Source organism: Camelus bactrianus, chromosome 4, assembly GCF_048773025.1.
Source record: "Camelus bactrianus isolate YW-2024 breed Bactrian camel chromosome 4, ASM4877302v1, whole genome shotgun sequence".
In the NCBI taxonomy this organism is placed as follows: Eukaryota; Metazoa; Chordata; class Mammalia; order Artiodactyla; family Camelidae; genus Camelus; species Camelus bactrianus.
In genome coordinates, this window is record NC_133542.1 from 78,017,408 (window position 1) to 78,044,561 (window position 27,154).

Consider the following 27,154-nt stretch of genomic DNA (forward strand, 5'->3'; position numbering starts at 1 on the left):
TGAAGCTCTGTACCCATTAAACCGCCCCCATCTCTCCCTCCCCTCAGACCCTGACAGCCACCATTCTGCTTCCCGTCTCCATGGTTCTGGCAACTCTCAGCACCCCATAGAAGTGGAACCCGGCAGTACTTGTCTTTTTGTGACTGGCTCATTCACTCAGCACAGCGTCTTCAAGGCTCAGCCACATTGCCCCGTGTATTAGTTTCTCCTGCCTCTTAAAGGCTGGGTAATATTCCACTGCGTGGAAACACATAGTCTGGGTCTCCATTCATCCACTGATGGACACCTGGGTTCCTTCCACATTTTAATGCTTCTGAATAATGCTGCTGTGAATCTGGGTGTAAAGAATATCTCTTTGAGACCCAGTTTCAGTCCTTTTGAATATATACCCAAGAGTGGAACTGCTGGATCATATGGTAATTTTACGTTCAACTGTCAGAGGAATCACCATTCAGTTTCCCACAGTGGCTGCGCCACCTTACGCGCCCACCAGCAGTGCGCAAGGATTCCAGTTTCTTCACATCCTCTCCGACACTGTTATTTTCCGTTTTTCTTTTGTGTTTTGAAAGTAGTCATCCTAATGGGTGTGACTGGTATCTTATTGTAGTTTTGATTTGCGTTTCCCTAATAATTAGTGATGTTGAGTACCTTTTCATGTGCTTAATGGCTTCATGTGCTTAATCTGTATGTCTTTTTTGGAGAAATATTCATTCAAGTCCTTTGCCTATTTTTAAACTGAGTTTTTGTTGTTGTTGAGTTGTGATAGTTCGTTATATATTCTGGATATTAATTCCTTTCTGGGTATGTGATTTGTGAATATTTTCTCCCATTCTGTAGCCTTTCTATTTACTCTCTTGATAGTGTCCTTTGATGTACAAAAGTTTTATATTTTGATGAAGTCCAATTTTTGTATTTTTTTCTTTTATTGCTCATGCTTTTGATATCATTTCCAAGAAATCCTTGCCAAGCCCAATGTCATGAAGATTTTCTCCTGTATTTTCTTCTAAGAGTTTTATAGTTTAAGGTCTTACATTTAGATCTTTGATCCATTTTGAGTTGCTTCTTGTATTGTATATTGTATAAGGGTTCAGCTTCATTTTTTTGCGTATCAATGTCCAGCTTTTCCAGCGAAGTTTGGTGAGCAGACTCTCTCCCCCGTTGAATGGCCTTGGCACTCCTGTTGAAATCAGCTGACTGCGTGTGTGAAGCTTTGTTTCGAGGGTATTAGTCTACTGCTCTGGCTATTCAGGATCCCTTGAAATTCCACATGAGTTCTAGGATGAGTTTTTTATTTCTGCAAAAAGTGTCATCGGAAATTTGATAGGGATTGCACTGAATCTGTAGGTTGCTTTTGGTAGTATTGATGTCTTAAAAATATTGTTTTTCCAATTCATGGACATGGAATGTCTTTCTGTATGTTTTGTGTTCTTTAATTTCCTTCAGCAGTGTTTTGCAGTTTTCAGTGTACAAGTCTTTCATCTTTTTAGTTAATTTTATTCTTAGGTATTTTATTCTTTTTGATGCTATTGTAAATGGATTTAATTTTTTTTTCCTTTTTTGATTGTTCTTTGTAAACATATAGAATATAGCTTATTTGTGTGTGTGTGTGTGTGTGTGTGTGTGTGTGTATTGACTTTATATCCTGAAACTTATTGCTGAGTTCATTACTTCTGGTGATTTTTGGTGGATTTTCTATAAATTTAAGGTTTGCTACATGTAGGATCTGTTGAGATTTTTACTGGAATTGCATTGAATTTATAGATTAATTTGAGGAATGATGTTGAATTGTCTCATCTATTGATATGGTTCATTGCTATTATCCCTTTTTTCTTCAAGAATGTTTTGTGGCTTTTATTATCAAGGTATCAAACTTATTTTATTGAGTTTATTCCTAGATACCTTATAGATTTTATTGCTATTATAAACAATATTTTATGACAGCTTTATTAAGGTATACTTCACATACCATAAAATTCACACTTTTAAAGTACACAATTCCGTGGTTTTCAGTGTAGTCATGGTGTTGTGCAACCCTCACCACTAATTTTAGAACATTTTCGTTTTCCTAGAAAGGAGTCCCATACTCGTTAGAAAGAGCTTTTAAAAATTGCATTTTCTACTTGTCAGTGAAAACAATTTATTTTTAAATATTTGTTTGGTATTCTATAACCTTGCTGATCTTTCTGCTTAGTTCTAATAATTTTTCTGTACTGTGCATGCTTTTGGATTTTCTACATAGAAATCACATTATCTGTGAATAAGACAGCTTGTTTCCTCCTTTCTGATCTTTATGTATTTTATTTCTTTCCTTGTCTTTTTGCCTTGGCTAGGACTGCCGTATGTTACAGACGGTGCACTTCTGTTAGCACGGATTTTAAGAGCAACAGCACTAATGGTTTTTAGTAGATACCTACTGTCAGTTTAAGGAATATTCTAGTCCTAATTCTTTTCATCATGAGCGACATCGAAACTTTATCAGATAATTTTTCTGAAATTTTTGACACGATTATGCAGTTTTTATTTTGGTTTCTAACGCGGTGGATTAGATCAATACTTGCTCTGCTACTGCCCTGCCGCCACGTCCCTGTGACAGCCCAGCTGACCATTATGTGCTCTCAGAATACGTACCTTTGAATTTGATTTACTCTGATATTTTGTTTAAGATTTGTGTTCATAATTGAGATGTGTGTAACCTTTTCCAGTCTTGATGTCAAGACTGCCCCATCATAAAATGAGTTGTGAGTTTTTTCTTACATATTTTATTCTCTGAAATAGTTTGTGTAACATAGAATTATCTTTGAATGTTCGTCGAACACACTTGTAATATTGACTGGGTCTGCCATTCTGGCAGAGAAAACCTGGATCCAAATTCTGTCTTGCAAATGACTTTGGCAGAAGTTCGAAGACACCCCCGAGACGCTGGCCGCCTGCCGGCGCACCTGCACAGCCGCCTCTGTCTCCTTTCGAATGTGGGCAGACCTGTGGGGTTGATGAGAGGCCACCACGCCTGTGGGTAGTCTGTGAATCAGCTGACTCTGAGTTACCAAAAGGATGGGCCTTGTCAGGTGGTCCTTGTAAAGGAATCGGGCGCTTCCTAGAGTCAGAGATTTTAGAAGTGAGAGAGGGATGGCCGAGGGGCCTCTAGGAGCTAAGAGAAGCCCCCGTCTCACAGCAAGGCCGCGGGACTCCATTCCTGCTGCGAGGAAATGGGCTTTGCAGACAACCTGAAGGGGCTGGAAAGCATCACTTTCCCTAGTTTAGCCTCCAGATGACCAAGCAGCTGGCTGTTTGTTACCTTGATCTGCACCTTTGAGACCCTAAATAGGGAATTTAGCCACGATGTGCCCTGAATTCTGACCTGCAGAACTGTGAGCTAGTAAATGGGTGGTAAGTTTATATAGAGAAATGCAAATCAGAACTACAATGAGGTTTCACCCCATACCAGTCAGAATGGCCATCATTCAAAACTGCACAAACGGCAAATGCCGGAGAGGCTGTGGAGAAAAGGGAACCCTCCTTCACTGCTGGTGGGAATGCAGTTTGGTGCAGCCACTGTGGAAGAAGTATGAAGATGACTCAAAAGACCAAAAAATAGACTTACCATTGTATCTTAATTTTGATCCAAGTTACACCTCAAATTTTATTCCTACTTCCATCTATTAAGAGTAGGGGGCGACAGTCCTTTTTCACCAAGAGTCCATGATGCATTTTAAAGGTAGAGCCAACAGGAGTGTTAGTGATTTGCATGTGGAGTGTAAGAGCGAGAGGAGCCAGGGATGAAGCCTTGGTTTTGGCTTCGGTAACAGTTGACTAGTGCTGTTCACTGAGAGGGGTGAGTACTGGGAAAGGAGCAAGGCTGGGAGAAAGAACAAAAAGTTCTTTGGTCACCATGATGTACCAACTCTGAACTTTAAAAGAGTACATGTTTTAATACTTATATTAAAGGTGAAAAAAGAATTCTTTAGTTTACTTATAATGTTTGATATACTTTTTTTGCTATCCAAGTGGAGATATTTAAAAGTCAGTTGGATGGATATGTGAACCCAGAGTTCCAGATTTGAATTAAAGAGATAAGTAAGAGAGTAATAAGCATACAATGGTATTTAAAACTTGAGTGGGTCATACATGGTGTGAGACCTAAGGCATCCAATTTTTGAGTCTGGTAGAGGAGACAAAGCTGGCAAAGAAGACCTGGAATGGACTCCCAGGGTGTTCAGAGGAAAACGAGAAAGTCGATCAATGGGTGAGAGAAGGAGCCATTTACAGAAGGAGACTTACCCACTGGGATTGGCAAGACGCTTGACACCACATTCCAGTGGGGAGGGGCGGTGAGAACGTAGCTGGACGAAGCTTAAGAGAGCTGGCAAGGTAAGGCAGTGGGGAGGCCAAGGCGTGATGCTCGCAAAGAGCTCTGGCTTGAAGGGAGCAGAGAGGCGTGCTGGGTGAGGCAGATATGGGATTTTCTGTTCTGTGTTACCATGGGAGACATCAGGATAACGGAACTGAGTGTCACGCTCTTCCTGAGCCCTCCGAACCCTCTGTTCGCCTTCCCCACTCTGCATTCCCGTGTTCTCCTGTGGGGAGTGAGGAAGGGGACATGTGGTACCTGCTCAGAGGTCCTTCAAGCCCCATTTTACTTATGCTTCACTATCACCACCTGTCATGAGGCAGCTTGGAGTGCAGCTGGGGTTCGCTGGGGCATGGCTCAGGCTTGGGCTCAATTGGAGGACAGGGGCCGGAGACCAAGCGTCCTCTTAGGGGTGATGCCTGGAGGGATGGTCGTGCTGGTAAAAGCCATCACTTTAATTACTGATCAGGACGTCTGAACTCAGTTCCTGCCCTCCCCTGCCTGGTACACCGCACGCCCTGTGCCAGCCCTGTGCTTGGACAGGCACAGAGGTGCCAGTGCTCTTGGAAGGACAGGACATGGGTGGTAGGAGGGACGTGCCCTCTTCTCAACTTGATGTGGAAGCCCTTATGTCCCCCCTTCTCTTTGTTCCTGCCAGGATCCTTGCCACAGCTGGCACTGACTTTGACCTGCGGACCCTGCGGGCTGTGCGTGTGCTGCGGCCCCTGAAGCTGGTGTCTGGGATCCCAAGTGAGTCTGCGAGAGCGGTCAGGCCCGGCCGCTCGGACGCTGACCTCCTCCCCATCCCCAGCGTGGCCACAGCTGGGCCCTAAACAGTGGGCCCTTTGGCTTTGGTGGCTCTGAGCTCACCACCCTTGACCCCGGGGAACCAGGTGTGAAGAAGGGAGGGGCCGCCTCCTCCAGTCTCTCCTCCTCTGTGAAGCCCAGAGGTACCTTGGCTTCCCTCCGCGGAAGCTCTGCTCCTCCTCATGCCCACTGCGGTAGTTCCAGCTCTTTGGTTCTTTTCCTGAGGTTAAAGGACAGATGGCGACTGACTGAGGCGGTGGGGCAGGGTGTCCGGGGGAATATTCAGAGGCTGCGGGAACCACCGTCTTGGCTCCGGCCGGGCGGGGCCGTGGGGACCTGCAGCCGCGTTGACGTGCTCCGGGGCTGGGCTGCTCCAGAGGCCACGCGAGGGCGGGCGGTGCCCAGGGCTACCTTGTGAGCCGGTGACCGCAGGGTCCCCGTTCCTCCAGGCCAGCAGAAGTTTGGGTTCCCCTCAGGGCCCGGGTGGCAGGGCCCTGGGGCTGCGTCCCCTGAGCCCACTGCAGAGAAGACTGTTGGTTGGCGCTGTGTTCTGCCCCCAAGACGCTGCCTGGAAGGGGCTCAGGCCTGTAGCCCAGAGCTGGGGTGAGGCTGGAAGTGAGGGAAATGAGGTTCAGCCCCCTCTGCCCAGTTCCTCTGGCCTGGACACACTAATGCCTATGGTCAGTGGTAAAGTACTCCCGGGACCCCCTGCTCTCCGCTCCCGGGACCCCCTGCTCTCCCTTCCCGGGAACCCCTGCTCTCCCCTCCCGGGACCCCTGCTCTCCCCTCCCGGGACCCCCTGCTCTCCCCTCCCGGGACCCCCTGCTCTCCCCTCCCGGGACGCCCTGCTCTCCCCTCCCGGGACCCCCTGCTCTCCCCTCCCGGGACCCCCTGCTCTCCCCTCCCGGGCCCCCCTGCTCTCCCCTCCCGGGACGCCCTGCTCTCCCCTCCCGGGACCCCCTGCTCTCCCCTCCCGGGCCCCCCTGCTCTCCCCTCCCGGGACGCCCTGCTCTCCCCTCCCGGGCCCCCCTGCTCTCCCCTCCCGGGACGCCCTGCTCTCCCCTCCCGGGACCCCCTGCTCTCCCCTCCCGGGACCCCCTGCTCTCCCCTCCTGGGCCCCCCTGCTCTCCCCTCCCGGGACCCTCTGCTCTCCCCTCCCGGGACGCCCTGCTCTCCCCTCCCGGGCCCCCCTGCTCTCCCCTCCCGGGACCCTCTGCTCTCCCCTCCCGGGACCCCCTGCCCCGAGCTCCCAGCATTCCCTCATCTCTTCTCTCAAGACTCTGCTCTTGCTCCACCCTGAGCCCTCCATGGACTCGTAGGGCTCAGCAGCCCACACTCCCCACTGGAGCTTCATACTGACACCCCCCCCACATTGCTTGTCCCCTACAATGGGACGCTACTCTGTCCACCTCCCCCAAGACCCTCTGTCCCCTGCCTCAAGGACTCTCATGCAAGCACTCACTGTTCTGCCCTTCCCCCAAGCCTTCATGCTTCCCGGCCACTCCCTGCCTGGTCCCTACGCTGGGGGCCTCCAGCTGTGCCCTGGGTCCTTGCGAGCGCTCACCTCTCAGCACTGCGCCCAAGACCCTCAGCCGTGCCCACCCAGGCTCTTGCCATCTCCCCTCAGCCGTGCCCACCCAGGCTCTTGCCATCTCCCCTCGTCCCCTGCCCCCACAGCCCCGCTGCCCACTCTGCCCTCTGACGGCCCTGCTTTGCCTTCGGCCCCAGGTCTGCAGGTGGTGCTCAAGTCCATCATGAAGGCCATGGTCCCGCTCCTGCAGATCGGGCTGCTCCTCTTCTTCGCCATCCTCATGTTCGCCATCATTGGCCTCGAGTTCTACATGGGCAAGTTCCACAAGGCCTGCTTCCCCAACAGCACAGGTGAGGCCAGCAGCACCCTCATTCACCCAGGACACACGCACGGCTCCAGCACGAGGGCCTTCTCGGTGCCAGACGAATGAGGTGGACACAGACAGTGACCTGACAGATGTGGACGTAAAACAAGTACAGACTGTGGTAACTTCTAGGAAGGAAACAAGAAGAGTATTTAAGTAGAATAACTTAGGGGCCTGCTTCACAGGGAGTAGCCAGGGGGGCCGCTGGCAAGGCGACAACTGGACAACGACGTCTGTGTGCCACCTGCCAGCAAGCGCCAGTCACAAGGAACAGTGATGCGGAGGGGAGTCACGTGGGGTCGAGATCATGGTGGGGCTCTGACAGAGGTGGGAGGACACGGAGGGCTTGAGCGAGGAGTGGCATCGTCTGATTTTTCTGGCTGCTCTGGGGAGGCGAACCCTAACAGGGCTGATCTCGGTCCAGGAGAGATGGTGGTGGGGGCCAGGCTGTTTGGTGGTTGGAATAGGTCAAGTTCTGGGTAGACTTTTGCAGTGGGGGTCTGCTGGGCCAGCAGGGGTTTCTGGGCTATTGTGTGTGGTGCGTAAGAGAAGAGTTAAGCCTGACGCTAACGTTCGTGGCTTGAGCTACAAACACATTAAAGGAGAAAACCTGTTATGATCATCTTAATTGATGCAGAAAAAGCTTTTATTAAAATTTAAATCATTCTTAGTTTTGAAAACCTCTTACCAAACAGGAAATAAAGGGGAATTTCCTTAAATGCCCTAAAATTTCCTGCGAACATCATACTTTGTTGTAAGTCTTGAGAGCTTTCCCTCTAAAGTTAAGAGCAAAATAAAGGCACACATGGTCACGTCTGGTCCATGTGGCATTGGTGGTCGTGGCCGGTGCCATGAGGCAGGAAAAAGAAGAGAAACCCTATCGAGAATATGAAAAGAGGAAATAAAACTTGTCATTCACAGAGAATACAGTCATCTCCAAATAGACAAACAGTGACTTCCTAGTCTTCTTCCTGAGCGTTTATTAAGATATTTGGAGAGAGGAATAAAATTGTGTGACCGGTTTTGCCTTTGAATCCTGGGATATTTGTTTTCAATCCCACCAACTCCTCAAAATTCCTCCTACACCGATAGGAGGAATTTCCAAGTGTCGTGGCACATTTTCTAAAATATCTTTTCTACCTTTCTGCTAGGACTCTGGCAGCGAGGGGGTGAGTGTGTGCCACTCGCCCCCCTGTTCCAGGGTTAGCTCTGGTTGTCTGCTGGCTCTTCAGCGTCTCTCTGTGGCCCCTGGCTGCCGGCTAGACCGCGGGCCAGAGGAGCGCGTGCGCTTTGTCGGGGCCAGTGCGGTGAGGCAGGGCCCTGAGGCCCAGCCATGCTCTGGGCCTGTGTCGGTGGGCTTTGGTCGACCTGCCTGCTGAGCGCCAGGACCACAATGCTGAGTCCAGCTTGGTTCTGGTTCCAAAGTGACGGGCAGGTTTGCACGTCATGAGACTCTTGGTGGAGGTTTGGCCTCGAGGGGAAGAGTCAGGGTGGGAACAGCAAGAAGAATTGGAGATTAGGAGCTTGTTGTTTACTTTAAGGTGGACGAGTCCTGAGCATGTTGAAAGAATGGTGGGCAGGTTCTGGTGTGGAAGGAGAGGTTGACCAGTCGTTCCTGAGAGGTTTAGTCTGAGGGGCGGTGGAGGCAGACTGCAAGCAAGAAGGAGCTGGTGCAGGCGCCGGATGGAGGGCAGGAAGAGGAGGGAGGGTCTCCCCTGGTGCCTAATTCCCGCCCCGAGATGAGCCCCAGCAGGGGTGGAGAACTGGGTGCTTCTGAGCTCAGAGCCTGTGCTCCGTTCTCCCCTCCAGATGCAGAGCCGGTGGGCGACTTCCCCTGTGGCAAGGAGGCCCCGGCCCGGCTGTGTGAGGGCGACACCGAGTGCCGGGAGTACTGGCCGGGGCCCAACTTCGGCATCACCAACTTTGACAACATCCTGTTTGCCGTCTTGACGGTGTTCCAGTGCATCACCATGGAGGGCTGGACCGACATCCTCTACAATGTGAGTCGCGTCCTGGCCCTGGAGCCCCTGGGGTCCCCCTTGGGCGGTGCTTCTGCCCAGCCCCAGGCTCCCTCCTGCACCCCACCCTAGGACGGAATACAGTCTGCCTTCAGATGACTCCTCCAAGGGGCCCACTGTGGCCGGTCCGCCTGGGCCCTGTGGTCTCCAGGACAGCTTCTCTTAGAAAGTGGAGCTGGGGGCCTGGTGGTGGCAGTGAGAACAGACAATTCCAGGGAGAAGCTCCTACCGCTGCTGGTGAGGATGCCGTGCTCCGAGCCAGCCCTGCACGAGGGGCTCAGTCTCTGCACATAGACCCCAATGTGCAGGCGATGAGACCGAGGTGCGGAGAAGCTAGCTGACTTGCCAGGCCCTGAGGCCGGCAAGCGGCTGCAGGCGGAGCACGTGAGGAGCAGGGCCGAGGCTGAGGGAAACTGCCCCGAAGGCGCTGGGGTTCTCAGGGCGGGAACCGGCGTGCTGTGCGTTTGTTCCCTTCCCACTGGGTTGACCTGGTACTGTTCCCTCCCACCTTCTCCGCCCTAGGATGCCAGCCGTCCCAGCGGCGCAGGTCCCCCGGGGTTTCCTGGTGACACATCTCGCTCCTACCTCCCCTCCACCCTTGGCTCTTCTTGTGGACTCTGCCATCGACTCAGGGGCAGACCTCTGTCTCTTTTTTCCTGTGATGACCCCTCACCCTGCAGAGCTCCCTTCTACCCCCCACCCCGAGCCCTGTGAGCTGCCAGGGCACGAGGACAGTTAGATTAGTGGGAGGTGGAGACAGAAGGTACAGAGGAGCCAGGGACTCGAGAGGTCTGGCTGGAAGGTGCGACTGGTGGGTGGCTGTGTTCTGTGGAGCCGGAGGTGTGTTCTGCTCGGGGACAGCGCGGGGAGGGGGCTGGGGCACGAGGTACTTCCCTCTGAACCTGTCCCTTGTGCACTGAGGGCGGGGCTTGGGCCACCAGCCCTTGGAGCCTCATCCCCCCAACCTGCCTCCAGCAGCCTTGTGCTTCTGGCACGAAGGCTGAACAGGAGGAAAGGGACAGACTGGGACCCTGTGCTCTGTGCCTCCTCCATGGGTTCACGGAGACCCAGCGGATCCCAGGGCCAGGCGTCCAGCAGGTCTGGGGAAGTGCTGGCTGAGCAGGCAGGTGGCAGATGAGGAGTTAAGGAAAACTGGCCAAGGTTCCCCGAGCCAGATCCCTCCTTGGAGTGGGAGTAGTGTCTGATGACAGGCGCTGTTTGATCGAGGTACAGAGGAACGGGGACAAAGGCGGTGATGAAGAGCTTGGCTGTTCCTCCCTGACAGCCGATCCAGGAACAATTTCCACAAAGACGAGCCCTAAAAATAGCTCTGAGCTGGCCACATCCCTGCCAGCCCTGCCGAAACAAGGGCTGCATGAGCAGGTGTCTACAGCCCTCCGTGCCCAGCGGGGCTCGGGCAGTGTGGTCTGTGCCTCCCAGGCGCGGGGTGGGCAGGAACCAGGCCCCGGGCAAGGGGCACTGGTCAGGGCGGGCCCAGAGCCTTCGCCCAGCATGTGTTTCTACGGGCCCCTGGGTGCCGGGCTCTTTGAGACAATGTGTGCCCGGTGGTGGCAGGAGGCCTTGGATAAGTAAGGCCTGATGACGGCACCTGCTGTGAAGACGGCGAGGGAGGCTGAGGGCAGAGGGTGACAGATTGGGGTCACTGGGAGGGCAAGGCCTGGGGGGGTCTGGAAGCCAGACAGACGCTGAGGGGCGGGGCTTCGGGGTGCAGTGCCGGGTGTGAGCTGGGGACAGGACCCAGAGCCGGGGCCCAGAACTATCCGAGAGGATTTGGGAAGGAGGTTCTTTGGAGGGAGAGCCTGCCCTCCCCTCCAACCCAGTGCGAGGGACGTTCATTGTACCCCCAGACGTACGCTCCTTGGGTGAGGCCCCCGCGGCTGTGCCTGGGACTTTGGGGGCAGGAGCTACGGTGGGCAGAGGGAGAGAGGGCACACTCAACACCTCCTGTGGACCCGCTGGAGTGGGGAGAGTGGGGAGGAGTGGGGGGGTCTCTCAACAGAGGCCGACTGCTGGAACACTGATGGAGGGGGCGCCAGGTCCTCCAGCTGGAGGAGCGATGGCTGGTCGTGAAGTCAGATGGGTCCTGCAGGAACCCACAGAGGAGCCTCGTGGGAGACGGGTCAGCAGTAAATTCCTGCCAGGCCTGGAGACATGGGATTATCTCGGGACAGCGAGCGTCACCGTGCAGGGAAGAGCTCGCTGTACCGCCCTCCCCGCCGCCCCCCAGCTGCTTTGAGTGTGGGGAGGTCAGCCACCCACAGCAGGCTGTGGAGGGAGGAACAACGCGTGGAGGGGCAAAGGGGGCCACGCCTTCCTCTCCCGTTGAGAGCGGCCAGCTGTGCCCGGCAGCCACGGAGAGTGGCTGTTCTCAGTGGGAAGCACGTCTGGCAGATTTATTGCCAGCTGGGACCAGACACTAAATTATGAGTTGTGAATGTGTTTTCTACTTGACGTGACTGCAGAGCTTTGTGTTACCCAGAGTTATCAGAAAAGTCATGGGACTCGTCCAGACCTTCTTCCCAGGGTGTGGCCACGTTCAGAGGGACAGTAGGAGGTGAATGTTGCTGGCCTGGCTTACGACCGTATCCACGTGGCTTTGCACATACTCACCGTACAGGTTTCACAGAGGTGTGAGGAAGGGGTGCTCAGGTACGTAGGTGCAAAGCCTGTTTTGACATTCGTGCCGACGTGGTTTGCTCCCTGGTTGGATGTGATGTTTAATGTCAAAGAAAGAGGAATCTGAGACAGCAGGGCTCGAGCCACTGGGGCAGGTGGTGCCTGTTGCTGAGAAGGGAGAGCGGAGAGCGGGCATGATTCTCTGGAGATTCATGCAGCTTGCTGTGTGTGTCAGTGGTTTGTTCCTTTTATGGCCGAGTGGCCTTCCAGGTGCAGGTGGATGCAGGGTTTAGCATTCACCTGGTAAAGGGCATCTGGGTTGTCTCCGGCTTGGGAGATTATGAATAGAGTTGCTCTGCACGTTTGTGCGGATGTAAGTCTTCATTCCTCTGGGTTAAATGCGCGAAGGTACAGCTTCTCTGTTGTACAGTAGTTGCATGCGTAGTTTTTAAAGAAGCCAGAGCCTTCCCAGAGGCCTGTGTTCTCGTACATCCCCACCAGCAGTGCGTGAACACGCTAGCTCTTCTGCGCCCTCGCTGGTATTTGGTGTTTCTCACTTGAGCCATTCTGGTTGTCTGCAGAGATACGTTGCTGTGGTTTGAGCTTGCACTTCCCAATGGCAATGTGGTTAGGCACCCTTTCACACTTATTTGCCATTGGTGTATCTTCTTCAGTGAGCTTCGTATCTTTCCCTCAGCTCCGGACTGTTCTTGGACGTAGAATCTGTATGTGTTCTAGACACTAGTTCTTTGTCAGATACGTGGTTTGCAAGTGCTTCCTCCTCATCAGTGGCCTTTTCGTGGTCTTCACCTGCTCTTTCACAGAACAAGCACTTTTAAATTTGATTAAGTCCAGTTTATCAATTTTTCCTTTTGTGGACTGGGCTTCTGGTGTCAGATCTAAGAACTCTTTGCCTAGTCCTAAATCTTGAAGATTATCTCCTATTTTTTTCTCTGAAAGCGTTATTATTTTATGTGTAAGTCTGTTACCCATCTTGAGTTAATTTTTGTGTGAAGTGTGAGGTTTAGGTCAGGGTTCTCTCTCTATCCCTCCCTTTTTCTCTCCCTCCATCTTTCACTCTTTCTTTGGCCTTTGGACATCCAGTTGCTCCAGCACCACTTGCCGAAAGGGCTGTAGTTCCCCTATTGAATTGCTTTGCACCCGTGCCAAAAACCAGTTGGGCATCTTTGTGTGGGTCTCTGTCTGTTCCGGTGACCTGTGTGTCTGTACCCCTGCCACTACCACACAACCCTCTTTACTGTAGCTGTGTCATAAGTCTTCTAAATGAGGTCGGCCGATTCCTCCCATTTCATTCAGTTTGGGAGAATTGGCATCTTTATGGTGTTGGGTCTACCAATCCATGAACATGGTATATCTCTCCGTTTATTTAGATTGTCTTTGATTTCTTTAATCAGCACTTTGTAGTTTCCAGCATACGAGTCCTGCATATGTTTTGTTAGATTGTAAATGGTACTGTATTTTTAATTTTGGTGTCTATATTTTCATTGCTAATGTGTAGAAATGCAACTGATTTTTGTATGTTGATCTTATATCCTATAATCTTGCTCAACTCACTTACTCATTATAGGAGACATTTTGGGGATTCCTTGGGATTTCCTGTATAGACAAACATGTCATCTGCAAACAGAAATTTCTTTGTTTTTGATCTATATGCCTTTTGTTTCCCGGTTTTTGCCTTATTTCACTGGCTAAAACTTCCAGCATCATGTTAATTAATTAAGAGTGGTGAGAGCAGACATACTTTCCACGCTCCCAATCTTAGGAGAAACACATTCAGTTTTCACTATTAGAGTGTAATGTTAGCTGTCAGTTTTTTGTAGATGCTGCTTATCATGTTGAATCAGTTCCCCTATGCCTACTTTTCTGAGACTTTTTATCATGTATAGGTATTGGATTTTGTAGAATAATTTTTCTGCATTGATATGAGTTTTTTGGTCCTTTAACCTGTTAATATGGTGGATTACACTGACTGACTTGAGTATTGAACTAGCCTTGCCTTTCTGGAATAAACCCCACATCATCATGATATACAATTCTTTTATATATTGCTTAATTCTGCTTGCTAATATTTTATCAGAGATTCCTGTGTCTATATTCATGAGGGCTTTTGAGCATAATTCTCTCTCTCTCTCTCTCTTTTTTTTTTTTTTTTGTGCTGTCTTTGGTTTTGTTATCAGGTTAATACAAGCTTTATAAAATTAATTGGGAAGTAGTTCTTCCTATTTTTCTAGAAAAGATTGTATATAAACGGTGTTATTTTTTTTTAATGTTTGGTGGAATTCTACAATCTAGGTCTAGAGATTTCTTTTGTGGATTTTTTTCCCCAAATAACACTTTTATTGGAATATAATTCACATAACATGAAATTTACTACATTAAAGTGGTGAATGGTTCAATAGTTTTTGTATGTTCACAGGGTTGTGCAACCAGGGTTTATTTCTACATTATCAATTCTATTTCATTGATCAATATGTCTAAGCTTTTTTGGAGGGAGGTTTTAAAAATCACAATTTCACTTTTCTTACTAAGTATTGGACTGTTTACCTATTTCATATTGGGTGAGTCGTGGTAGTTTGTGTCTTTGGAGAAATTGATCCAAATGTTGTCAAATGTATATAGAGTTTTTAGTAATATCCCCTCATTATCCTTTTGATGTTTGCTGGGCCTGTAGTGATGTCCCCTGTTTCATGACTGATTGGGCAGGGCCCATTGCATTGTGGAGGGCAGTGTTTTACTTTATCAATTAAAATATTAATTTCATCCAAAATCACACTTGCAGAAACACCCAGAGTAATGTTTGACTAAGTATCTGGGCACCCTGTGTCCCAGTCCAGTTGACATAAGATTAACCATCACAACATCCATCTGACTGTCTTTTTAAATTCAGTCTGTGTTCTTCCTGAACACACACGTAACAAATGTGTCACCTGAACACTGGACATTCTTGGTATTGCGTCGTGGGACCTGGGTGCCATTGAAATACCCTGCTTCAGCTGGCTTGCTCTGAGCATTCTGTTGGGGGGTGGGGGGTTGCTGCCTTGCTACTGCAGGGGGGAGTAGAAGTCCTGCTTCCCCATCAGGCCTCTGTTGACACACGGTGGGGGGCTTTTCCTTACTGCTACGTGGGGTGGTAGTTCTGGCTCCCACTGTGCCTCTAGGATACTCCCGTGGCTGGGAGGGTTAGGAGTGTGGCCTTGTTCCTGCTCCCCACATGGTCTCTGCACACTGTGTGGGGTGGGGTGTGTGGCCCCATGATTGCTGGGTGGTGGTGAAAGTCTGATTTCCCCTAGGCCCCTCAGAGGGGAGGAGCTGGTGCGGCTCATTCCTGTCACGTGGGGGTGGAAGTCCAGGCTCCCCACGTGGCCCCCACTGACGCCACAGAGGTGGGGTCGGATGGTGGCCTCGCTAAGCACCTGTCGAGGGGGACGTCCCGCCTCCCTCTTGTCCTCTGACCATGCCGTGGAGTGGGGGTGTGGGAGGTTGGTTGCCTTGGGAGGGTGGGCTTCTAGGCTCCTTCCTGGGTCTTTGCTGGCAGGGGTGGAGGTGGTACCACAGTGTTTTCTGCCGAGTTTGGCTGGAGTGGTGCAGTTATTGTCTGTCTTGCTCGGCCGCCCCCGTCCTGGCCTTTGGTTAGAAGGGGAGAACTGCCTTTTGCTGGTGCATTTTTGTGTGTCTGTTGGCATTTCCGGGTTGCAGGCTTTTCCAGCCCCAGGCCTGTGATGTGTGAGCAAAGACAAAACGAAAACCCAGGGAACTACGATGGGCCCAGAGGTCCCAGCTGGTTTGCTTTCCTTTCTCCACTTTTCGGAGTCTTCTGTGAAACGTGCATTTGCTCTAGACGTAACGTCCAGGGTAGTGATTGTGCTCAGTGGGAGACGTAGGGAACGGTCTGTCTGCTCCAACTTCCCAGAAGTGCAAGTCCGTGTTTGTTTTGTTTGTTTGTTTTTAAGGATGACAGAGTGGTTTGGCTACTGATGGGAGTGCTGCATTAGAGGGGAAATTGCAGCAGCAAACCCTCAAGTCGGTGAGGGATGCTGAGACGGCAGCAGCGACACCTCTCCTTTTCCCGGAAGGAGGCGGGTTTGGAGGGTGGTCGGCACAGCCCATAGGTCAGAGGTCAGAGTTGCATGTGGGTCTGGCAGAGGTGGGGTCAGGGAACACGGACAGCACTTAGAGTGAGGAGCCTGAATGTCTACGCTGGGTCGAGGCCCAGGGGCCTTGGCGGCCAGCCTGGAGCCAATGTCCAGGAATCGGAAGCCACAAGCGGCAGGCAGTTCAGGGGACCCAGGACCTCCGGGGACAGAGTCTGCAAACCCTGCCTGGCCCAGCAGACGCCGGAGGGCAGGACTCCCCACAGTAGTGCCTGGAGATCAGCCCCAGCTTCAGGCAGTGCCCGACTCTCCACCTGCCTCTGTCCTGAGCGGGGCCCCGGCCTCAGCTTGTGAGCTGCCTCTGGAAGGAGGAGGAAAGGGCCAGGTGGTCGCTCCCACGGTGCCCACCATCTCGGCCCACTTCCAGAACTAGACTTGTGCCGGGGGAGAGGCTCTCCGCCCCTCTCAGCCAGGTCCACGGGGACTCCTAAGAACAAAACAATGGAAGTGAATTGGGTTTTGTGGGCTGTGCTCTCAAAATCTAAAGGTCTGGAGGAGACGGCCCCTTTGCGCTCGGGCATTCGGAGCACACTGTGGTGCTGGGCTCTGTCTTAGGCCCGGCAGGTGGCGACAGCCATTCCCGGGGGACTTGTGGGCTTGCTGCTGATCTGGGGGAAATGTGGCACAGGACTCGCTGCCTCTGAGCTGCGGAAGCTGCCGGAGACCGAAGGCAGGCTTGGGCTAGGGTGGGTGGGCTTCACACAGGAGGGACGTCATTGGAGCTGCCTGGCAAGTCCAGCAGCCTGGGAAGTGGGGCAGGTGTCCCACGGGGGCCAGGCACGCAGCCCTCAGGGTACCCTGGGCTCCCTGGGACTCTGCCTTGTGTTTCCACGTGGCTGGGCAGCAGCCAGGGGTGCTCAGCTCCATGTCCCTTGGGAAGCCACAGTCCCAGAGAGAGCCGTGCGGGGCGGGGCAGGCAGGTCTGGGAGGGTCCTGCCTGTACCACCCCCGCTGCCCTGCCTGGACTCCCCCGTGACTCCCCCGCCTGGCCACTGCCAGGTGTCTGAGAAGGGGCTGGGCACTCGCGGCTGGGGCTGGGTCTGGCCCACCTGTCCTCACCTGCTCTTGCTTCCAGACCAACGACGCAGCCGGCAACACCTGGAACTGGCTCTACTTCATCCCCCTCATCATCATCGGCTCCTTCTTCATGCTCAACCTGGTGCTGGGCGTGCTCTCAGGGTAAGAGGCTTTGCGGGCTGTGTGCTGCCCTCTGTCTTCAGGCCAGGGGCACAGGTTACGGAGGGGGGGCGGCACGTGAGGTTGGGGGAGGCGGGCCTGGCCCGGCCCGGTGGTCACTCGTGCCCTGCGTCCGGGGCGCTAGCCGGCCTTTCCTTTGTGCTGCCACTCTGCCCTCTCCCTCGCCGTCCCGGGCCTGGCCCCCTTGCCCCCGTGCCTCTAGCCCTTGGCCTTCACCCTGGCCCCTGGTGTGGGGGGCCGCTGTGGCACCGGGATTCACGGTGGGGTTTCTGAGCAGCTGAGGAGACCCGAGAGCCCTTCTGCGGCTGCACTGGAGAAGGGCTGGAGCGGCCCTGGGTCTGGCTGCGGCGACCAGGCGCTCCGCCCAGCCCTGACTCTGGCTCACCCTCCTCTGGTCACGTCTCGGCTGACCTCCAGGAGAGGACAAGGGAGGGCCAGGGCTGGAGTCTCTCCCGGGGAAAGGCTTCCTGACCCTCACTGGGAGCGAGCTGTCGCACGCCTGTGGGCGCACAGTGCCCCCCTGCCCTCCCTGGGCTCCTGCCCTCACACAGGGCCGAGGAGGCTGTGCTGGGAAGGGGGTGGGGACGCCGGGCCTGCTTGCCTCCCCACCCAGCTCCGCTGTCAGATTCCCTGTGAGGCTGGAGGGGGATGTTTCCGCTCCTCCCTCCCCGAAGTTTCCCGCTCAGGCCCAGGGCTCCCGGAGTGGGCTGGTGGGGAGCCTGGTGGAGCCCAGGGCAGTTACCATATCGGCCTGGAAAGCAGCAGCCACAGAGGGGACGGTGGCTGGGGCCCCAGGGCTGTGTGCCCTGGCTCTGAAGCGAGTCCTTAGTTGCGGGCCTCTCCTGTAAGGGGTATGAGTGCCACTGGCAGGTCTTCCCGAGCATGTCCACAGGGAGCAGGCGGGCCCACAGCCCGGGGACGGCTGTAGAACCCTAGCTGGGGTGGGGCGGGTGGGGGGTCGCACGGTCTGAGCTGGGTTAGGGAGGCCGAGGGAGACTGGGGCCCAGAGAAGGCTCCTGCAGAAGGGGCATCGCAGCTGAGACCCAAAGGGGACCAGGAGTGAGCTTGGCGGAGGAGGCAGGAGGAGGGCCTTCCAAGTAGAGAACTGCTGGAGGGGAGGCCCAGGGGGTGAGGAGCCACAAGCTGTCGGGGGAGAGGGCGCGGGGCTGGCCGACAGCCAGGCTTGTGAGGAGTGTGGGCTGAGGACAATGCGGAGGGGAGGTGGGCGGGACACGGTGGGTCCTGATCGTGGGCTGACTCTGGAGAACGTGAGAGAGGACGGGGGGAGAGGCCCTGAACCCTGTGTTTCGCAGCCCTTCTCCCACCTGTGAGCACCCTGGCCTGGGGACAGGGTGGTACAGGATGATTTTCCTCATCAGTCTCGGCTGAGCCCTCCCTCCGTATCCAGGTCCAGTCGAGGAACCCTGGGAGGTGGGAGGTGGCGTGGGCCCCTCAGGCCAGCGGTCAGCACACAGCTGGTGGGTCCCAGGCTGGTATTGGATGTGGCCACACAGCCTGGAGTGGGGAAAGCTCGCCCTGTGGGGCTTGGTCCAGCCACGGCCCTACTACATCTGAGTGAGAGCTGTGGGAGGGGCCAGGCTGGAGCTGGTTCAGCCTCGTTCTTCACGCCCCGGGCTCTGATCCTCCCAGCACCACAGAGGAGCAGAGTCAGGGGCTCCCTGTGGCCCCCCTGCCCAGGGAGAGCTGAGGCCTGGGGAGGGCAGCCCCACGGCCGGCCCCCATGTGAGAAGCGGCTGCGCGGCGGCCGGGCCTTGGCGGCTGCAGCACGTTCCCGCTGAGGCTCTTAGACTGACTCTGCCAGTATTGTCCGCCCCTGCCGCCCAGGCCTTCCTACCCTCAGGCGTGGCCAAGGGGAGACCCGAAGGGACCCTGTGTTCTTGGAGATTCGGGGCTTGGGAGGGACGAGAGGTCTTGTCAGTGCCGGGGTTGCAGCAGCAGCTCAGGCCCTGGTGGACGCCGGTCGCAGGCCTGGGGTCTGTCCTGGTCAGAGCCAGGCTCTCCCTCTCACCGAGGCAGTGCAGCAGGAGTCAGGCTTGCCAGGCCCACTCCACCCAGCCCAGAATTGGCTTCTCCTGGAGGCTGGAAACGGGCGAAGCTTTTGCCATGGGGGTGTGCCTGCCCGCCCTCTGGGGACCTGCATTGGGCCTGAGCTAGGGTGTTTGCGTGTGCATGTGTGTGTACTGTGTGTGTGAACGGCTTCCTTCTGGCCCTGTGAGCCTAAACGCTTGGCTGGGAGGCTGGGGACGTGCGGCTAAGGGCTGAGGAGGGCAGAAGCTCTGTCTCCTGCTCCTCCGAGCCTCAAAGGTTTGACTCTAGAACGTTTTCCTGTTGTCTCTGGCCTGCCCTGAGCCAGCCCTCTTCCCCTGTTCCTGTCTGTCCCTCCTCCCTCTGTGGCTCTGGGTCTGAACCAGCAGAAGAGACAAAGTGGAAGTTCTCCTCTGGGGTTCTTGTCTCTGTAGCATCTGTGCTCAGAGGACAGGCCTGGCACTTGGAGGGTGCATGCCAGGCCCGCTCTAGGCAGAGGGGTGCGGGCTTGTCCTGGCCTCTGGAGCCCGTCTCTGGGCACTGAGGTGCACCAGGGCCTGAGCATGCAGGGGTCTGAGGAGGGAGGGTTCGCCTGGGCCCCTTAAGTGGTCGGGTGGGAAGAGGCCAGGGGGTGGGGGAGCCACCTGGAGGGGCCGCCCGTGGCCTGCACGTCCTGTCCCAGCCTGGACAGGTTCCTGATTCCCCCGCCTCTGGGCCGCACGCTGCCCCCTGATCTGCTTCCTGTTCTGGCCCTGCGTGTCACAGAGAGTTTGCCAAGGAGCGGGAGCGGGTGGAGAACCGCCGGGCCTTCCTGAAGCTTCGCCGGCAGCAGCAGATTGAGCGGGAGCTGAACGGGTACCTGGAGTGGATCTTCAAGGCTGGTGAGGGCGGGACCTGCACAGCTCCTGGCTGGTCCTCTGCTGGTTCCCTCTCCCCAGGTTCCCTCTGGCTGCCAGCTGGGGTCCCCTGGCCCTGGGTGGCTGAGACCCTCTGGGGGACAGAGCTGAGAGGTTCTGAGAAGGCTTCGTGGTGAAGAGGGGTCCTACGTGGCTCAGCCAGGTTCCTGGCCCCAGACGGCCCAGCCTGGAGCTTGTTTCTGCCGGAGCCCCTTCTGCGCCCCTGCCTTCCCTCCTGCAGCCCAGGCAGCGCCCTTTCCTCTGTGTGGAGCACCCGCTCCTGGGGCCTTCCCAGTGCTGAGCTCACCTGTGGGAGGGCTGGTCTCGGGAGGGTGTCTGGGAGAGGGCGCCAGCTGGCCCTCTTCACAGGGCACTGTCTGTGGGACACGTGGGGGTCAGTCTTGGTGGAGAAAGCTGGCCGCTGGAAGGCTGAGGGCTGAGAGGGCCGGTCTTGCAGGCAGAGGTGGCCTCCACCTGCTCAGTTCCTGGGGGTGCGTCCTGGCCAGGGGAGGGGACAGGAAGGCTCTGGCCTGAGGGTGTGTCTCACTCACAGAGGAAGTCATGCTGGCCGAGGAGGACAAGAATGCGGAGGAGAAGTCCCCGCTGGACGGTAGGTGACCGCTCTCAGCACTCGCCCAGCGCGCCTTCTTGGCCCAGGAGGCAGCGACGTGGGTGCACGTCTGCTCTGCCAGGCACCCGCACACCCGTCACGTTAACACGGTCCTGGGCAGAGGTCGTCTGGCTGCAGGCCCTGTAGTGGTCAGCTGCACACTCTGGGGGAGCTGTGTGCCATGGCCCAGAGTGGGTTCTGGTGGCAGCGGGCTTGGCGCGGGGGTCAGAGGAGCCTGTGCTCACGCACGGCCCCAAGAGCTGTGTGGTGCACATGGCAGCTTCCCGTGCCTGCGTGTGCTTTCGCGTGAGGATGTGACAGTGAGATAGAATCCTGGTCCTCGGTCCCGCTCAGCACGTTCCTCATGCTCAGTAGCCAGACGGGGCTGTTGGCTGCTGTACTGATGAGAGCACTTCTGGAAGCTTTAAAACTGCCGGTTTAAACCAAGCTGTACCGGCCCTGGGGCTCAGGGTGGCGCTGCCCCGGAGTGCTGTGGGAACGAGGCCGACATAACCTTGGTCACCGGCCCCGGCCACCAGCACAGCCCAGGGCAGGGAGGCTGCTCTTTTCCCACACCCACTGCTCAGGACAGGGCCAGGCAGCGTGGCCATGCCCGCTGTGGTGGTCTGGGCGGGGCCCACACCTGGGAGGGGTCAGGCCTGCATGGGTCCCTCTGCAGCCTTCACCTGATCTCTCTGGTCTCAGCTGGCCTTGGAGTGTGGACATTTCCTGGTCTCGGTGGCAGCCAGGCCTTTCCCCACTGCTGTCACCATGGAGAGGACAAGCAGGACCCACCCTCGAAGTCCCACCCTTGTCCCTTTTGCTCTGAGGACCAAGAGGGGCCCATGGGAACCCTCCTGCCCCCACTCCCCAGCATCGGCTCCGGGGTAGGAGATGGGCGATCAGGAAAGGCTGTCCCTTGGGTAGGGGATAGTGTCATGTACCGGCCCTGAGGCAGGCCAGCTGGGGACTCGAGCTCATGCCCACACCTCTTTGTTTAAAGCAGTGCTGAAGAGGGCGGCCACCAAGAAGAGCCGAAACGACCTGATCCATGCAGAGGAGGGGGAGGACCGGTTTGCAGACCTCTGTGCTGCGGGTGAGTCTCCTGGGTCCTCCTGGCTCTGCGGGGCCTGCGACTGTGTGTACAGTGTGCACCCTGCTCCCTCCTGTCACCAGGCTTCCCAGCCCCTGGGGCCACCCTCCCCTCCGTCCCCACTGCCCACCCCAAGTGCTGCTCCCTCCGTGTGTGCGGGTGTCTTTATGGGGCTGGCCCTGGCGGGGGGGGGGGGGGCTGTGTGTACAGCCCCTGCAAGTCCCCTCCTGCTAGTTCATGTCAGACGCTTTGAGGGCTGCTCTTGGCTCTGTGGTCCCCGATGTGGATGTGGAGCCCCCAGGCACGTCCCAGGGCCGAGGGCCGCGTGTGTCACTGGTGGTAGGGGCTGCCACCTCGCTTCTAAGCCCCGTGTGTCGTCCACGTTCCCGGGACCTGCCGCCTCCGAGGGCTTGGCTTCATCTCCGACTCGTCAGATGGTGCAAGCGAAACCCGGGTCTTTTATCAGGCAGAGCCTTTTCGGTTGCCTTCCTCTCAGCCTGGTACCAAGAGTCTCGAACCAGAAGTTCCCAGGCCTTTCCCCGCCCAATGCCCTGTCATTGTGGCTCCGCGGCAAAAGGGACTCGGTGTGGGAGGGGCCGGCCCTTGGCAGTGACAGCGTTCACCACCGGTGCCAGTCAGGGCCAGCCAGGACCCCCTTGTCCCCCCGCCGTGTGGGAGCGGGCTTGAGTTGGAAGAGCTCTTTCCTGTTACGTTGTTAGTTTACAAGACAGAGCTCTCGAATGACAGTATCTGAGTGTTTACTTGTTTGTTTATCTATTTATTTATGCCTTCCCTCTGTGTCCCCAGTAAACCCACGTTAGTAGCTTGGGGTTTGTCCTCGTTTCCAGACATTCATCTCAGATACCACTCCTGAACGCACGTGTTCCAGACATGCTGTGGGGTCCGGGGTCTTTTCACGTTGCAGAAGTAATTTCATGCGAATTTTTCTCATCAGTGCCTTTGCAACCCCCTCCCATCAATTAGTCTGGTTCGAATTCGCTCTCGTAAGTGGCTATGTGGTGTCTGTTGTCTGGGCTCACCGTCCTGTGTTCCGCTGCTCCTGTGCGCGGCCATGCGTCCACCCCTCAGGCTGTTGCTGCCCCCCAGGTCCTTCACCACCGGTCCTCCCTCACCAGTGCTTTGTCTCCGTGAGAGGCCTCCAGGGAGCAGGGCTGCTGAGGGAGCGGTGTCTGCAGCTGTCAGGGATGCGCAGGGAGGCTGTGAGGTCACGCTCCCCAGCAGCACGGGAGACGTCTGCCTGTGTCCTGTAGATGGTGCGGCTGCTTTTGACTTTTGCCAGTTTGAGGGCAATTTGATGCTTTTAAAGTGATATTTTGTGGGGACTATAATTCTCATTTCACTCACTGCTAGTGATTTTGAACCTCATTTTTTCTTTTTTATGGAGGCACTGGGGATTGAACCCAGGACCTCATGCATGTGAAGCATGTGCTCTACCACTGAGCTACACCCTCCCAACTCTCTTTTAATTTTTAAAAAATTAATTAATTTTTATTGACGTATAGTCAGTTTACAATGTTGCATCAATTTCTGGTGCACAGCATAATGTTTTAGTCACACATATACATACATATATTCTTTTCCATATTCTTTTTCATTTTCATTATAGGTTATTACAGGATGTTGAATAGAGTTCCCTGTGCTGTACAGTAGGACCTTGTTGTTTGTCTATTTTATATATAGTAGTTAGTATCTGCAAATCTCAAACTCCCAATTTATCCCTTTCCACCCTCTTTCCTCCCTGGTAACCATAAGTTTGTTTTCTATGTCTGTGAGTCTGTTTCTGTTTTGTAGATAAGTTCGTTTGTGTCTTTTTTTTTTTTTTTTTTTTTTTTTTTTTTTTAGATTTCAGATATAAGTGACATTATATGGTATTTTTATTTCTCTTTCTGGCTTACTTCAGTTAGAATGATGATCTCCAGGTCCATCCATGTTGCTGCAAATGGCACGATTTTATTCTTTTTTTATGGCTGAGTAGTATTCCATTGTATAAATATACCACAACTTCTCAATCCAATAATCTGTTGATGGGCATTTGGGTTGTTTCCATGTCTTGGCTGTTGTAAACAGTGCTGCTATGAACATTGTGGTGCATGTCCAAACCTCTTTTTAAATGTTCGTTTCTCATTCGAATCTGGGTTTTGGTGACTCTTCATATATGCTGCACATTTTTCTATTAGGTTGTTTGTGTTTGTTAATAAGAGACCAGTGTATGTTGTGGATCTGAATTTTGTTAAATTAAAAAAAAGTACTATGTGTGTTATATTTAAATAGCTCCCTCTGTTCCTATTTTACCTAGAGTTTTATTCTGATTTTTTAAGTGAATTGGAGAGTTATAAAAAACTTTTTCTGTAGCTTGGAATAACTTAAATAACACGTAAACTACCTGTTCTTTAAAGCTGAGAGAATCGTGTACCTAGCTAGTTAAGAAACAAAAAGAACTTGGACCAGTTTTATAAATTATACTTTGTTAGGAGACTTCACATTTGCTGCCTTTTCACACTTGTTTCTGTATAGCAGAGCGCAGGGTTCTCTTGTAGTTCTTTTGATGGCTCCTGTCTGCAGTCACTTGCCTGTCCATTCACTCAGCACATGTTTATTAAGTGCCCAGATGTGCTGGGAACTGCCCGGAGCCGTGGGCTGTAGCCCTGAGCCAGGCGCAAGCCCTGAGTCTTCTGGAGTTTCTGTTCCAGTGCTGTGTGTGCAAACGGAAAAGAGCAGAGAAGGAGGGGGCTTGGAGGGCCTGGAGGTGCTGGGATTTTAAATAGGATGGCCTTTGAGTGAGGAGCTGAGGAGGGAGCTAGCTGGTCAGCCCAAGGGACACCGGAGACAGAGTGTCCGGCATCAGGGTGGGAGGCCGTGAGCTGGAGTGGGCGGGGCAGGGGGCAGGAGAGGAAAGGGGAGGAAAGGGGAGGAAAGGGGAGGAAAGGGGAGGGTCCCACGGTCCAGCACGGACCCTGGCAGCCGTGTGGCCTGCGGGGGAGGCGTCATTCTGCATGTGGCGCAGAAGCAGGACCAGGTCAGAGGCTGTCGTGCGGATCCAGCGGCCGGCGGCTTGGGTGTGAGGGAGCAGCTAGGGGTTGGGGCTGGGTTCTAGGTGTGTTTTGAGGACCAGCCCATGGGGTTTGCTGATCAATTGTTCACATGGGTGGAAGAGGGAGACCCCACGAGTGGGAAGCAGCCGGAGTAGCCCTGCCTGAGGGGCAGTGGGGGAGTCCGGCTCAGACTTGGTGGGGGGGTGCGTGTGGGAGTCAGTGGGGCTGCCAGGTGGCACCTGTGTGCTGCGCTCTGGCGCTCAGAGCTCTGAGGCTGACTGGGCTGTGCTGACTTCGGTTTCACTCTGTTCCGGCTGTTAGCACAGTGACCTCTGTTTTCTCTCTGTTTTCTGAATTAGTATGGTGTGAGGTTAGTATGTACTAATGATCATTTAAAATGACCAGATTTTGGTTTCCTTCTATTTTTTGTTTTTAATTTTATTCTTTTCATTTTTCATTTTTATTAGGTTTATCTTTCTACATTATCTTTATTTATTTTATTATCACTTTTCTAACTGAAAATGTGTAACCCGTGCTTTTTTCCTTCCTTCTTTAATAGGGAAGCAGGTAGGCTGCGTCCTTGCCTCTGCCCACAGCTGCGCCTGGGGTGTCCCCTGTGCTGCTGCTCAGATGGCGGCTTCTTTACTTTCCCCTGAGTCAGACGTGGTCTAGGAGCGTGCCTCTTAATTTACAAGTAGTAAGGTAGATCAGCCACCTTTTTATTGTGGCTAATTTTATCAGATAACGACTGGAAAATGTGGCCAGTACATCTCTGTGTTTAAACTTTTTAAGCTCCAAGTTCATGACTGATTTTAGTCTCACTGACAGAAGCGCAGCAGGGTGCGCCTGGCTCTGAGAGCCACCAGGCTTGGTGAGTCTCCCAAGGGCAAGGGTGTGCGCTGTGGTCTTTGTGTTTACCGCTAGACCCGTGCAGATCTGAGAGGGCGCGTCACGCATCCCCTCCTCATCTCAGTGTTTATCAAGTTTCCCTTGCATTTCCTTTTTCCCTTGAAAACCTGTGTGTGTGTGTGTGATAAGAACACACGATGAGGTCTGTGGACTCAAGTGTGCAGCGTCGGTAGCTAACTGCCGGCCCGGGCGCAGTGCGGTGCGGCAGGTTTAGCGCTGACCCATCTCACTGGGCTGATGCCTTACTCCCGTTCACCAGCAGCACGTGAGTCAGCTCCCCCCAGCCCCAGGTCGTCAGCGTCCAGTCTTTGGTTTTATGAATTTCACTGTTTTAGACGCCTCACGTGAGTGTAGTTAGTCACTAAGCATTTGTGTTTCTGAGTGTAGCTTGTCTCACTGAGCGTGGTGTCCTCAGGGCCCACCCAGGCTGTGGCAGAGTGCAGTTTCCTTTTTTAAGGCTGAGCAGTATTCCACTGCATGTACAGACCACGTTTGTTTATCCACTCAGCTGCCAACAGACACTGCTTATCTGTTGTGAGTAGTGCTGCAACGAACGTGGTCGAGATCCAGATTTCAGTTCTTTCGTATGGATGGATGGATAGGTTAGGTGTCCCCAGAAATGGGAGAGCTGGATCATGTGGTACTTTTATTTTTACACGTTTTTGAGGAACCTCCATACTGTTTTCCCGAGGAGCTGCACCAGTTCACGTTCCACCTGCCGTGCACGAGGGCTCCAATTTCTCCACATCCTCAGCAGCACTAGCTGTTTTTTTTTTTTTTTTTTTTTTTTGGAAATAGCCATCCCGACAGGTGTGAGGTGATAAGTCACTGTGGTTTTGATCTGCATTTCCCTGATGCTTCCTCTTGTGTTTCCGATGGCTTTTGTTTTTGTGTTTAGCCAGTACGTGCTTTGGTAAAGAGAGGGTTTGTGACCGTTACGGCTTCTTTGTAAATTATGCTTTTGGTTATCACACATGCCTTCTTTATCTGTTTAGTTCCTCTGCTGACGGGTTTGCTGCCTGCCATGAAATGTCACGACTTAGACTTCTTTTTACTACCTTGCTGTTTGGGTTTTAGCACAAGCTACCGTAACTTGCCTGGCATCTTTGCTTTCCCGTTCATTTTTAACTCTTGACCATTTCAAGTGTTCATCTCGTAAACAATATTTAGCTGGGTCTTGCTTTTTTTCAACCGAGTCTTGGGCCCCTGTTCCCAGCAGGAGCGTCCAGGCTGCTCTGTTCGAGTGCTGGCTGGCGCCCAGCCGGCTTCCTTCCCCGCTGCTGCTGTGGATCGCTGCGGTTTCAGGGTGTCTCCGCTCTCCGCCCACAGCTTTGTGCTTCCAGCGAGCTGCTGCTTCTCAGGCTCCCCCTTGTGAATTTCTGATCCTCCCTCTGCTGTCCCACGGATGGTTCCCTTCCTTCCTTCTCCCATAATCGCAGGCATCGTTTACTGTTTTAGTGTTTCTCTACCATC

General features: G+C 53.9%; 1 protein-coding gene and 1 non-coding gene across 10 annotated transcripts in view; one reads left to right on the plus strand and one right to left on the minus strand.

Moving 5' to 3' along the window:
• The window catches only part of CACNA1B (calcium voltage-gated channel subunit alpha1 B), a 173,343-nt gene that overhangs the window by 27,205 nt on the left and 118,984 nt on the right, over window positions 1–27,154 (plus strand). For 8 of the 9 annotated variants that reach the window (XR_012506676.1, XR_012506679.1, XR_012506677.1 and 5 more), the window contains exons 4-10: window positions 5,007–5,098; window positions 6,884–7,036; window positions 8,860–9,050; window positions 16,953–17,056; window positions 19,886–20,001; window positions 20,570–20,626; window positions 21,630–21,722. Coding sequence is in view for 5 of the 9 variants with exons in the window: in XM_074362846.1 (XP_074218947.1) it covers window positions 5,007–5,098; window positions 6,884–7,036; window positions 8,860–9,050; window positions 16,953–17,056; window positions 19,886–20,001; window positions 20,570–20,626; window positions 21,630–21,722 (806 nt within the window). In the remaining 4 variants the exon portion in view is untranslated. The remainder of the gene's footprint in view (window positions 1–5,006; window positions 5,099–6,883; window positions 7,037–8,859; window positions 9,051–16,952; window positions 17,057–19,885; window positions 20,002–20,569; window positions 20,627–21,629; window positions 21,723–27,154) is intronic. The other variant, XM_074362847.1, reaches the window with a different exon arrangement.
• Window positions 23,120–23,192, minus strand: TRNAV-CAC (transfer RNA valine (anticodon CAC)). The gene has a single exon. It is a non-coding gene; the product is annotated as a tRNA-Val (tRNA).